A 13,273-nucleotide genomic window follows, 5' to 3' on the forward strand; every position below is an offset into this window, starting at 1 on the left:
CAGCCACCTCAAGCCAAAATACACTATTCTGCTGTATTACACTTAAAAGAGAGATACTCTAGGTTTATGGTTTATATACGTCTAAAATGTCCTGATTTACTTATATCTCTGTTCAAACATTTATTTTTATTTTACTCAAGCAGCACAAAAACACACAATGACAATACGCAGCTGTGCTATCATAATGAATTGTAATTACATTACAAGTTGATTTAATGGTTTATTTAACATTCAAATGACAGCCTTATTGTTTGCATTGTGATGTTTACGCTTAATTTTTGCATTTTAGAGTGTCTTTTATATAAATAATACTTTGCCATATCTGTAATTGTGGTTTCATGTTTTATGATTAAAAACATCTTTGCAAGGTTGTGATTGTATTGTTTTATATAAATATGTGTAATAAATATAAAGTAATTGTTATGAAAATAATAATACATATGTAGTTGTATTTTTCTATATTTTTTAAACATACTATACGATGACTTTTTTCATAACATTAGAGTTTGCACAAAATGAATTCAAGCAAGTCAAGATTTGAGAGCATGCATGGACAGATGGCAGAAAGATCTGCAAACTTCAATGTATTCTTATATTCATGTGTTGTACAACTAGCTTTAACAGGAAATCTCTGTTGAAGCCCATATACCAAAATGTCCTTTGTGCAGTTTTTGAGGAGCTCTAGATAAAACAGCGCACCTTGCAGGAACATTTCTTACATTGCAGTGTCTAACAGGATGTCACTTCTAGGTCAAAAAGTCCTGCTTTCGTTTTGAGTGTGCATGCAAAGGAATATGTCTGACCTGAAAGGCCAACTTTGAAGATGTGAGAAAAGAAAACACATTTCTGTTGACACATTTCTTCTTGCAGGTTCAAACCATCTGTCATGCTTTCATACTCGATTTGAACTTAAACCAGAATTGTGTCTTAGATCTTGACTAGTGCTCAAATTGAACTTTTGCTTGTATTAGTGTTTAAATTCAATGTGACATCAACTTTTATCTTTAAATTATTTTTATAAGTAGGGCTGCAATTGCCAATTATTTTCCTTATCCTTTGATCTGCTGATTATGTTAGTTGACCACATTTTCTTGAATAATCGGTTATCAAGAAAGTTGCCAATTATTTTCCTGCTGTTCGACTAATCATTGCAGAAAATTGTTATGTTATTTCGGTATTGAAAAGCGTTGTCTCTCAGTTGAAGTAGGCTACTGTCTTTGTGACTTGAATGGGAGAAACAAATCAAATATTCAACTATCTGCATATTTGCGCAGTGAGGAACGTAAGAAAAGTAGAGTTTATTTTAGTTTGTTGGTTAAATATATTGTCATACTTAAACCAAGCTGCCTGAAACCTACAGTAACCTGCTGGTTCATAGCGTACAGTAAGTCAAACTCTAAATAAGAAAGTAAGCCTGGCTGCCAATCATGTTTTTATGAGTGCTGGTGTGGGAGAAGGAGATGATGAGCTTCAGACGCAGACTGCCATTTCTCCAGCTCCACCTTTAACTCCACGGTCACCGGCTCCAGATGCACTTCCATCTCGCAGTCCTTCGTTTCCTTTACTTGGCCTACAAAACAAACAGGAGTCATGATTATAATTTTAAGCAGACTGAAAAGAGAAGTTTACATCCATCAAAAAACATCCCTTTGAAAATGTCCTTTACATTGGACAGCAAATATGGAAAGGGAGTAAGGAAATCCTCTTTAATCGTCACATAGGGGCATGTACACAACACCGCACACACAGTGACATTTTTCTCTCTGCACTTAACCATTGCTAGTATGAGGATGTGTTTGGGAGCTATTATAAAGCACCCTGGTACTGTGCCTTGCTCAAGGGCACCTGGACAAGGCCCCTAATGCAAACTAGCACCTCTCAAAGTAACGATCCACAGTCGGGACTTAATAATATTTATAATAGAGTGTATTTATATGGCACTTTTGTCTGAATCAAAGTCGCTTTACAATATTAAGTAAGGGAGGGTTGGGGCACAGGGAGAACAAACAAAAACGTTTACCGGGCATGGATTGATGGGGTGGGGTGGGGGGGCTATGGGTAGGCAGAGGAGAAGAGATGAGTCTTGAGGCGGGACTGGAAGTGTGTGAGGTACTAAGTCAAGGAGAGCTTGGGGACTTGGGGTCTGCTGTGGGACTTTAAACCCTTGTTTCAATTATGTCAGAATGTTTTTAAATAAATAATCTCTGTACTTGGTTTTACAGTGTGAGAAGTCATCTGATAATGTAATGGGGATGTTCAACCTTTTGAAGCTGCTGTATTCTTCTGTTTAGTGCCGCTGTCCGCTCTCCGCTTTGGTTCCTTCTCCTTCTTCTTGTCCTCTTTGAGTTTCTTTCCCAGATCCTAAAGATGAGAGAAAACATATCCCACATAAAATAAATCTCCACGTCGGTTCGATACTTTATAATCCTGAAGCTAGTTTTTCATATATCCTGTCTCGATATTTCCAGACTTCAATTTGACTCCTTGTAATTCCTCTGAAATAGACCAGATAGTTGAACAATTTCTGCAGCTGCTCAGGATGTAAACTTGCCTTTTCAAGTGTTGGCGCAGCTTCCACCTCAGTCTCAGCGTGAAGAGCACCGAAGTCACAGAGGACGTCCACCTTCCCTCCTCTCTGCACCAGGCTCTGCAGCGGGACGTGCACAGAGCCAAGGGTTCTTTGGATGGAGGCGTCCTGCACCAGCTCTGGCAGAGATTTCTTCTTTTTGTCTTTAGACTTATCTTTGGTGGAACCAGATTTAATTGCAGACTATGGAGGAAACACAGACAGGAAATTATGAAAATGATATGCAGTGGAATCTGCCAAAACAGACTTGTGTGAGCTCTGGTGGATTTTACTTTGATCTATTGATATAAGTGGAACTTCAAATGCACAACCACCTCATTAATAAAACCATGATATGGAGACAGAAATGTTGTCCTCTGCAGATAAACAAAAAACGAAATTACACGGGAACATTTTATCTTTTTTGAATTTAGGGTCAAATTAACCTGACCTGCTCTCTCCAAGAAGTCAAACTGCAATACCCTCACACTAGGGGTGTGTATATTGACTGGTAGTGACAAAAACTGTGATATTTATAATCTTAATCAGTACTAAGATACATTCTGATATTGCATCAATCAAACATAAAACTAGAATAAGAATGACAGTACACTTCCCCTTTCTGATTTCCTCTCCACCCCTGATTCATTTCTCTTTGAGATACACGCTGGAATTTCTTAAGGGACTGTAGAGGGTAAGATAAGGATCAGATTCTCTTCCATTATGAGGTTGCTTAAGGGTATTTCAGTGGAATTGGCAGATGCCATAGAGTCTTGGGTCAGCTGCAGATGGCCCGGAGCAAACTTAGCCACTGATTTCTGTAATAGAACTGGAACCTTCTTGTTATCGGTCAACATAAGACTATGGAAAATCATAATCTATAATATTGAAAACATCTGTAATGATATATTTGCTTTTGGATCAATAATATGTATAATACTAATGAAAGTTACTTCAAAACAAATGCTGAACTATAAATACAATGTGATCACAGTATAATGAGATTTAGAGCAACCGAGGCGGTTTTAATAACCAGTGGTAAAAATCTAAATCTCATACAATATTGCCCGGTCAGTGTGAGCACACAGTTTCTATCTACGTGCCCCATTATGGGTATAAATAATACAGCATTTCCCTCAAATGCATACTCATTATTTTTGTTTGTACGTAGTGTATATTATATAGCTTTAAGAGGTTTTCATTTTGATTGAGTTGAATTCAAAGACAAACTCACTTCTTTCCCTTTACCGCCTTTCTTTTCTTTCACAGTCCGGCAGGGTTTGGGCCCCAGGACGTCTTCAGAGGCTGCAGGCCATGACAGAACCTAAAACGTCAGATGCCAGAAAATGAGTCCTAACACTTGTTGATGCATCTAAACATTTACCGACTGTTAACTCACGTGACCTTTTCCTCCACTATCGTCAGATAAAGGCCTTGATTGAAGAATCGTTTAAGGCCTCCGAGATCACTCATGACGTGTGTTTTTGTGTTACTGAAGTCAATGCAGTCTGACCATGTCAGCTTTGTTGTGCTGTGTCTTGTCACTGTAGAAATTAGAGAGTCCAAGTGTCGCACACAGTGGGTATTGCATGTACAAAAACACACAAAAGAATGTCTGTGATACATACAGCCGTTGAGTTAAGATAAGTGATACATGATAACTGATAACTAATCAGTCATCCAGTTTCACTTTGTGTACAACTCTCTTCTACAGTATTTTTCTCTGAAGTTCACGGAAACTGATAAGAAAAAGTTCCTCTCACTTCCACGTGATACACTACCAAATTAAATGAATAATGACATTATTTCAAAATTCCTTGGCACAATACTTTTTTTGTATCATTGAGTGGAAACATATGTGTCAGCTCTCACAGCGTTTATGATGTAATACAGTTTCATGCAGGAAGTCAAATGACTTGATTTACCATGAGCAATATCATGGCAGGTTTCCTCAGTAAACACTGTCAAGGCTTGTGTGTCAGGTTTGGAAGATTCTTTTTCACTACTTTTGTTGGATTGTAGGCCGGAAGAGCTGAAGCAGTCCTCTGTTATATGTGCTGCGTCACATTTAGAATCACTGTCATTATTCTGTAAAACAGCAACACACAAATAATTAAGTGCTTTTTAAAAGACCGTTTCTTGTCATGTTTACTTATGACATCTTTTATATTCCACAGTGTTTTATGTTTTACTTTAAATAACAATACAAAACAGGGCAAACATAAAACTGATGTTCATGCACACATATAGATTCTTAACAGTTTCTGTTGTTATGAAAGTAACTGTGTGCAATAAAGTTAAGTCTAATTTATTCGTATACCAAAAAGGGAAGTTCAATCTAACAGAAATTAAACTTTAAAAGCCAACAAAAGACTCTTGAAATAGGCCTTTGAAATGTAAAGAAAATGTGAAACTTTCACTAGAGTTCAGAATACAAAAGCAACGAAAGATTACGTCACCAGGTTAACAGTTTGATGACTGAGGAAGTCGTATGTGATAAAATAGCTGTAAGCGATGACAGGGAAATCAGGAGTGTTTCCGTCCTCACTCATCAGCGGGTCTGGGATTCCCCTCATCCTGCCCACACTCACTGTGGCTGATGCCCGGTCCACTATTAGATCTGAACATATGGAGAAAATGACAAAAATGATGATAAAAAAAGCCCCCTACATTCAGAGGACTCAGATCTACTAATAACAGCCCTCAGGCTCACCACTCTTCTTGGCCAAGCCTCTAAAGCAAAGTCTTTCCTCAGGGGAGATCCATGAGGCGTCCAGGCAGGAGAGCTGAGGGAGACTGTCCAGAGTGAAGCCTGGGTACGAGGGGGCCAGAGTGAAGGGGTTTCCCTCGAGCACCAGCGTCCTGAGGCAGGGGAGCGTGCTCACAGCGCGCAGCAGGGCCTGCTGGTCCTGAAACTCACAGTGACTCAGGTCCATACACACTAGCTGTGGCCTGAGATCACAAAAACAGTAATAAATTAAGAAGTGGATGGACTCTTTTTTTTTTTTCTCTCTCTTCATTTGTAATAAAACTTGTTGCACAAATAACATAACAAAAAATGTAAAGCTGCTTTTGAAATGCTGTAATAAACCATTATGTGCAGCTGGAAAATAATTGTTTCCAAAGAGCGCTCTAGTGATTTACTATCCCATTTCCAAAAGAGACACATTTTTTTATATATGTTTTTTTAATAACATACTTTTCAATGGTTAAAATTGAAGCAAGAGACCGGATATATCCTGTCTGCTGGCCCCCTGGTAGGGAGTTCCAAAAATGCTGGAACCTACATTTCCCATAAGGCAACTAGAGTATTTGATTTGATCTCCCTGCCTCCTATATGCCAACTAGTTTTAAAGGCCACCACTTTAGCTGATAATGCAGGGTATCTGTTTAATATTTAAAATATTCGCTAGAGACTCAATTTAAAATTAAATTGCAACTGTCTAAAAATCCCCCTGCCACACACAAAGATCCATTAACAAAAGAAATACTGAGATAATTAGTCCAAGCGGCCCCTCCATCCCCAACTTTCTGTAAAAGTTTCTATTCATTTGGATATTTAATTGTAATCGAAACAAGTATCTAAAAGCTGTTGTCTATGTTCATTTTCTACTCCAACGTGCAGGAATACATTCTTATTGCGCAAAATCGAAACAACGTCCCATGTCATCACATTTTTATCGTCAAACTAAGATAAATAAGATGAGATAACATAAGATACACTTTATTAATCCCAAATTGGAAAATGTTTTTTGTTGCAGCAGCATGTAAGAAAAGTATTGCACATAATACAAAATAAAAAAGAGTACGACATAAACATTATACAATATAAACATCTCAAGATAGATAAACCAGAACTAAAAGTGAAAATATAAGAAAAGATATGTAAACTATCTGACAAATAAAACACCAATATAAACTGTTATCATAGTAGTATGATGGAAAGTAGTACTTAAATGGTACTTGTGATAAAAAAAACTGGACTTCATGTCTTTGTAGATAATTACAACTATTCTTAATTGATGATAAATAAGGAAAGCTTAAGAAATGCTTCGCTATGTTGATGTTTTATGGAGATATGTCATTATAAAGCAATACAATTTATTCTGATGTATTTATTTTCTGAAGGAAATCAGAAAATGTTATGTATTTGCTTAAAACATGAGAAAATGGCTCAATTGTGTGTAAAATACAACAATTATAGGCTTTTGCTCTACATTGAAAGCCAGACATAATGAAGTGCATAAATGTATACTGTAATTGCCCTGGGATAAAAATGCTGAATGTAACAGGTTTTAATCGGAACGGACATTTTTGTGTTTCAGTCACAGGTTTCTGTATTTTGGCTAAACAGTTTTCTTGGAGGTTGGAATTCCAGAGTAATAACACAAGTTATGCAAGATACTGAGACAACATCTCACAGATGTCATACATCTTTTTAAAAAACATTTTCTACCTAATCGCTGTCATCACTGTGTCACCAGCTGACCACTTTAAGAGGAAAACTACCGGAGTTATCTCATTAGGTGTCACCATTCAAAAAATTCAGGCACACTGCCATCAAATCAGAATATCTGTGAAATCTAAAAAACCTTCATGACGCTCCATGACATGACATCAAGTCATTCTCTTCCCTTACTCATAATAATAAAAAGTACACTTTGATTGAGATCAGGGTCAACCTGGTTGTGGTTTACCTCTTAAATAACCAGCAACTTCTTACGTGCGTGCATGTGTGCATGCTTGCTTGCGTGCGTGTGTGAGAACTAACCAGTGTCTTCCTGTAAGATAACAGATATCATCATCAGAGCCCAGACAGTTTGAGCCAAGGCCGAGGTACTCCAGGTGAGGAGGCAGGCGGTGGGTGAGACTGTTTAGTGCAGACAGCCGGTTGGCACGTAACTCCAAAATCTGTGTAAGCACAAGTTTTGCAATCAGAGTTAATCATCTCCACATCACAACGCCTGCGACACTGATGTGTACGTGTAATTTTCAGTGAGATACCTCAACGGAGGAAAAGCTTTTCTACTCTGTTTCAAATATTCAATCAAACTGTGGGACCTTTGCAGAGGACACTCACCTTTAAAGTGCTGGGTAGGTTTTCTGCAGGTATTTCTGAAATGTTGTTGGAACTCAGCACCAATTCCTCCAGCTTTGAGAACTTTAACAGCCCATCGTCAATGACAGATACCTGAACACAACACAGGCAAAACAAGTTTTAGTTTGAAGTTGGGCGTAGTCCCAGTAAAGGGTGCGAAGGGGGAAATAGGCCCCCCCCCTCCTCTGACTTAATATCCCTAAGTTTAAGAGTCTCAAAACTTTACAACTGTGTACCTGAGATCAAAATGAAGGCTGAGGTCCAAGATGGAGTGGTATCACTTTTCACCCCTCTCCTGATTTGAAACCACAGCCTTATTTGATCCAATCGCAAGATGGATTCTATTTTGATATAGTGTTGCGTTTGTTAAACATGGCCCCTATTGACTTTAAGTTATTAAGACCTTTTTCCCTTTTGGGGATTTTTTGTCATCGGGAAGGCATGCGAGGAAATCAAATGTCTTCTCCATGAATTAAAGGTAACAGGGTGAGTAATTTGGTACAGCTACAAAGGGTGGTCAGAGTTGTCAGAATCAGCTCATATAAGCTGCTGATGAGTTTTTTTTATATAAAAAGGAGAGATTGTTCCACAGTGTTGGAGCTTGAATAGTAAAGGCATGATTCCACATGTTTTAAGGAGATGGAGGTACTATTAACAACATTAGACTATTTGATCTGAGTGAGGTGGAGATAAATCAGTACACTCACTCCATTGTCCACAATGCGAAGTGTAATAAAGTAGTTGTAGATGAAGTCTGCGTGCAGGCGTTCATGTTGGAGCACAGCCAGCTGTCTGAGGGCCGAGGCCTGAGGGCTCCAGGCTTCATCCAGCCGCCACGGAGAGTGAGGGCAGGTCAGCAGGTCGAGGAGGGCGTCTGTCTCCTCCGTCCCTGCTTCTTCTGTACTATCTCTGCTCTTTCTCTGGAAACATATTCACTCTGTTTATCAATGTCCTGTATAAAGAAACTATAGCTACTGTATGCAGTTTTGATATTGCAGGAAAGGCTAAAAGCTTTAACAAATAGACAAAACAATGAAACTTCCCCATTTGATTTTCTGTTGAATTATGCAAACGATTCGTTTCTAGAACATACTGCCATTTTATCAGAATATAAGAACAAACCAGTCTTTAAAGACCTTCAGAATATAGACAGGAATAAAACTGCATGATTTGTGTAGGAGCTTCTGAGACTTCTGGCTTAAAGTATGAGAACTATTTTTATAGATTTCAAACATATGTTTTCCATACAGTTGGCATAACACTACAGGTAAATAGAATAAAAGATTAACTAATAGATTTCACTTTGAAACTTACCCAGTTGATTAAAAATACATTTTTCTTTGTAATAAAAGTTTTCTGGAATGTAATGTTTAATGTTGAACATGCAAACAAAGCATTATCCTATGCTCAGTTTTAGTGAATAAGGAGAATTCAAAAGGTCAAAGTGAAGCACCATAAACACACTTAAAGAGGCCCTATTATGCATTTTTGGGTTTCCCTTTCCTGTAGTGTGTTATTTAGGTTTTGTGCATGTAAATGGTCTGCAAAGGCCAAAATCCTAAAGTTCCCTCAAGAGGGAGTTTCTCTCCCACACACTCCCCCTCTGCCCGAAACGCCTCCATTGGACTCCACTACATAGTGACATCACTATGTAACACTCGCACTTCTATTGGCTAGCGCTCCAACACATTGGACGTGATTGGCTAACGGCCCACGGCGGCATGCGTTGAAGCTTCAACGCTTCTGCCCATTCACTTTGAATGGGGTGACGTCACGCTTTGCCGAACTGCATTGTGGGAGCAAAGCGTAGCCAATCAAACCGCGTGCTTGTGTGTCTGGGCGGGATATTCATGTGGTTGGTTGTTGGTCGAGCTTCAGACAAGCCCACCGGCATACTTCAACGCACGCCGCCGTGTGTAGGGGCCGTAATGCTGCGTTCACACCGGACGCGATGCGATGTTTGGGGGGCGGCGCGATTACATGTAAAGTAAATACAAAAACGCGGACAGACGCAAATTCACTCTGACGGCGAGCATGAAGCGGTTGATGCGAATTCTGCGGCGCGATTGAGGCGATTGAAGGGGGCCGCGACACACGCTCGAGTTCAATTTTTTCAACTCGAGCGCCATATTCGTGTGACGCGATCTCGCCGTAGCCAATCAGCGGTGAGGATCTCAGCCTGCCGTCACTGACGTTCAACCAGAAAACGTCAGCCGTTAGCTGTTAGCAGTTAGCACACAGAGCTCACAGCTCCTCATATCTGTTCAGAAACTAGACAGAAGTTAAAGAAGAACAAACCACAGACTGTCTGTGTCATGGTGAATACAGTCGCTGGTTTATTTATGTCTGTATGCCATTGTTGTGAGTGTGGACGGAGCATATACAACGTTAGCTTAGCCTGATCGATCCGATCTCCATTCAGAAAATACGCATTTTAAAAGGTTTTTCGCCTGCCGTCTGTCTGCAGACTTGTCAAAGCATTAATTCATGGTTTTTACTAACCGGTATCAGTATGCTGTTACTTCGGCATCATTTTGAAACTTGTATTACAATTAAATCACGGTAAAATATGTTCATTTTGTTGTAGTTGTAGCCAGCGCGTCTTGTTTGAATGACGCGAGTAAACACAGCTGACAGCCGCGGTGAAACTCGAGCGTTTAGAGCGATGCGATAGGAGCGATTCGAGCGAAGCGAATATTCGCATCGCGTCCGGTGTGAACGCAGCATAAGGGTTGACAAATCACAACAGAGCCGGCCAGCAAACCAATCAGAGCAGATTGGGCTCTGGTTTCAGACAGAGGGTGGAAATATGTATGCAGTATTGCTGGTATGCATACAGGCAGTATGAGAAAAATAAAGCACTTTTTCAACATTAACGCATGTAAACATGTCACAGTAGAGGCAGCAAATACAAATATGAACATGAAAATGAACATCATATGTCCTCTTTAATCTCTTTAGTGTTTTCTCTCCATAAGTTGTAATGAAAACATGTTATGGAAGCAAAAAAGCCCCTAAACCCCTGAAAAGACATTTTTTGAAGACAACCTGTTAAACCCTACAACCAATTTAAAAAAGGAAAAACTCACCCAGGTGCCATATCCACATGGAAAGTCATTTAGACATAGGCGGCGAATCTGCTTCTCCAACACAGCAGAAAGTTTCTTTGAGCTCATGGCTGTTACGACTTGTTAACATATAACATGTAACATGTATTTGTTAAGAAGAAACACATGAGGTAAAGTCATTTTCTTTTCTCAGGTAATAGCCCCATGTGTTTATTTACAAATGGCGGCCGGTTGCCCAGCAACAGCTTGTGCTCCCTGCATGGAGTCAGGACTTCAGAGTAAAGGTGGAGCAGATATTAGTTTGGGGGGAGGGTGTTTTTGACAAAACTCTGAAGTGACTTAGTATAATTAAACAAATTCAAGACAAAAAAAGGAGATGATGTCAGGTTTAGACAGATTCTCTTCAAGAAATTGCTGTTGCATAATGTAAAAATAAAACGGTTGACTGAATTTTATTGTAATTTAATAGTGATTTTATTCATAAAGCACTTTTTAAATGTAATTTACACATTGCTTCACATTTGTTAAGAATAACATTAATCCACAGACATAAACAAGTGTGCACGTGTAGCTTAATTACAAAATTAAGCTACAAACCATGCTGGTTTAACAGTGCACAACCTCACTGGTGATGCTGGCACCACATACAAAATACTCCTGCTACTGTTTTTTATTTTTAACTGAACATCAAATGTATAGATCATTATTTTGCAGTTTGCATTGCCACCCAACACTACACCACTGTGGTGAGCAATGCCCCAGAACAGCAAAATGGAAACCTACAGATTTTTCAGAAGATACCGCAACTAAAGCGTCATTCACACTATGATGAGCAAAAAAAAATCCCATGTTTAGATATAAAAACCCAGTGTGTGTCAGCTTAAGAACATTAAATCAACAGCAAAAAGAAAAAGTTCCACCATGCCTGTTGGTAAAGGTAAGCTGTTTTTACATGACAATTAAATTGATTTGGATACTGTTTTGGTCTAGTTTAAGTTGCATTGGTTATTATGTTGTGATTTCAGGAATATTGTTTGATTGACTATAACAACCTCTTAAGCAAACTACCAAATCTGAAATAAGCTTTTATCATTAAAAAATAATCTCTCTGTCTCATCCTGTTTTGACACTGTGATAATGATACTTGTGACACTTGTTTGTGTGTGACCTCCTGTAGAGCTCCTGCTTTGCTCCATCCTGATGATGCACGTCTCTCTTATGATCTCCAACCCAACACCAAGGCCTCTTAAGTATTACTTTTCGAAACTGCAGGAATGGTCTGTAACATGTGATCTACGGGAAGCAGAAAAAGAATACGTGAGTAAACGCATCCTACTTTATGAAGTGCATTAAGAGTGACACCGTTTTTTTCGCATATATCTTTAGAAAGACACGAGATATCCCAAGTTGCTTCACCAATTATTCTGCAGGATGTTCTGACTCGGGTTCCGTAAAAGAAAAAGGCTTGTGAGTAACCAATGTACTCACGGGAGTCAGGTACATCTTGCACATCAAAATTGCATCTAAAAACTGTCCGTAACAGACTTGATAATTCAATACTATAACCCTGCAAAGACGAACAAAAACAAACGTCTGTAGGTTAACACATAGTTTGCAGAGTGCCAGCAGTTGCCAGTTTCACTCTTTTGGACATGCGCACTGAGGCTGCGTTACGGCAATGTCACCTCACCTGTCGTAAATAAAAACAAAAAACAGAACCTTAAAGGTAGTGTAGTTAATTCACTTCGGAAACACTTTTTGTTATATTCCATGGAATGCTCTTAACATCCCGATAGCAAAGAATAAATTAAATGCTTTGACAATAAATATATACAAATATTTCATCTGTGGAAGCCGTGGAAGCCGTGACGCTGTAAAAAGCAAGACCAATTGTCAGCCTTTCATCTCGTGCACAAACTTATCTCGTGCCCTCATTGGTCATGTGCGCGTTCGTGTGTGTTGGAGGAGGGGCTCTGTAAGGAAGTCTGAAGGAAGGGGCACATTTTTTTCGGTTGTGTACTTTCAAATTCTAGCTTACTCGAGCTGGTTTCTCCATTCTTACCTACCCTACCTTTAACATAGTCCAGTAACAATAATATTCATAATAATATATATATACAAAAAAACGGTGTGATTAATTTAAATAATATTTAACACAAACATATTTTCTAAAATAAATGCTTAAATGGCTCATACAAGATGTGTAGGTAAAAGCCAAATAATGTAAGACAACATGAGACATATTAGAAGGTGAAGCCTCCTTACCAGTGGTCACTGTAAGTAGGCTACATTTACTCAGTGTTGGTGTAAGTGTAAGGTTGAGTACATATTCGAGGAATTCGTTTTTCATGTATTGCTACTAAACTTTACTCCTAATTTGTCTGACTGCTTTATTAGTTAGCCTACTCATATCCCTGCTGAATAGAGACACAATTTTGGAGATTTTCGGATTTTAACTGTAAAAGTAATGATGGCTGACAGCTTCGAAGATCTTCATCCCTTAATTTTTTTGTATTGACTCTCACTACCTCCGCAGATCAA

The 13,273-nt window shown here is 38.9% G+C and overlaps 1 protein-coding gene across 4 annotated transcripts; it reads right to left on the reverse strand.

The window, feature by feature from the left end:
• Positions 1 to 207: 207 nt before the first annotated feature.
• LOC117472913 (leucine-rich repeat-containing protein 43-like) lies at positions 208 to 12,362 on the reverse strand. 4 transcript variants are annotated; one of them, XM_034118357.1, is made up of 13 exons: positions 12,221 to 12,362; positions 10,754 to 12,025; positions 8,372 to 8,584; positions 7,647 to 7,757; positions 7,338 to 7,477; positions 5,280 to 5,518; positions 5,026 to 5,186; positions 4,492 to 4,654; positions 3,971 to 4,110; positions 3,801 to 3,890; positions 2,552 to 2,770; positions 2,262 to 2,361; positions 208 to 1,570 (listed from the first exon to the last, which is right to left on the reverse strand). In XM_034118357.1, the coding sequence occupies exons 2-13, from the start codon at positions 10,838 to 10,840 to the stop codon at positions 1,434 to 1,436; spliced, it is 1,800 nt and encodes a 599-aa protein (XP_033974248.1). In that variant the 5' UTR covers positions 10,841 to 12,025; positions 12,221 to 12,362; the 3' UTR covers positions 208 to 1,433. The 4 variants fall into 4 exon arrangements, with proteins under 4 accessions (XP_033974248.1, XP_033974250.1, XP_033974247.1 ...); XM_034118359.1 differs by having other exon boundaries at positions 208 to 1,564; positions 12,149 to 12,362; XM_034118356.1 differs by having other exon boundaries at positions 12,149 to 12,362.
• Between the last annotated feature and the right edge of the window lie 911 nt (positions 12,363 to 13,273).

This window comes from Trematomus bernacchii, unplaced genomic scaffold (genome assembly GCF_902827165.1).
Source record: "Trematomus bernacchii unplaced genomic scaffold, fTreBer1.1, whole genome shotgun sequence".
Classification (NCBI taxonomy): Eukaryota; Metazoa; Chordata; class Actinopteri; order Perciformes; family Nototheniidae; genus Trematomus; species Trematomus bernacchii.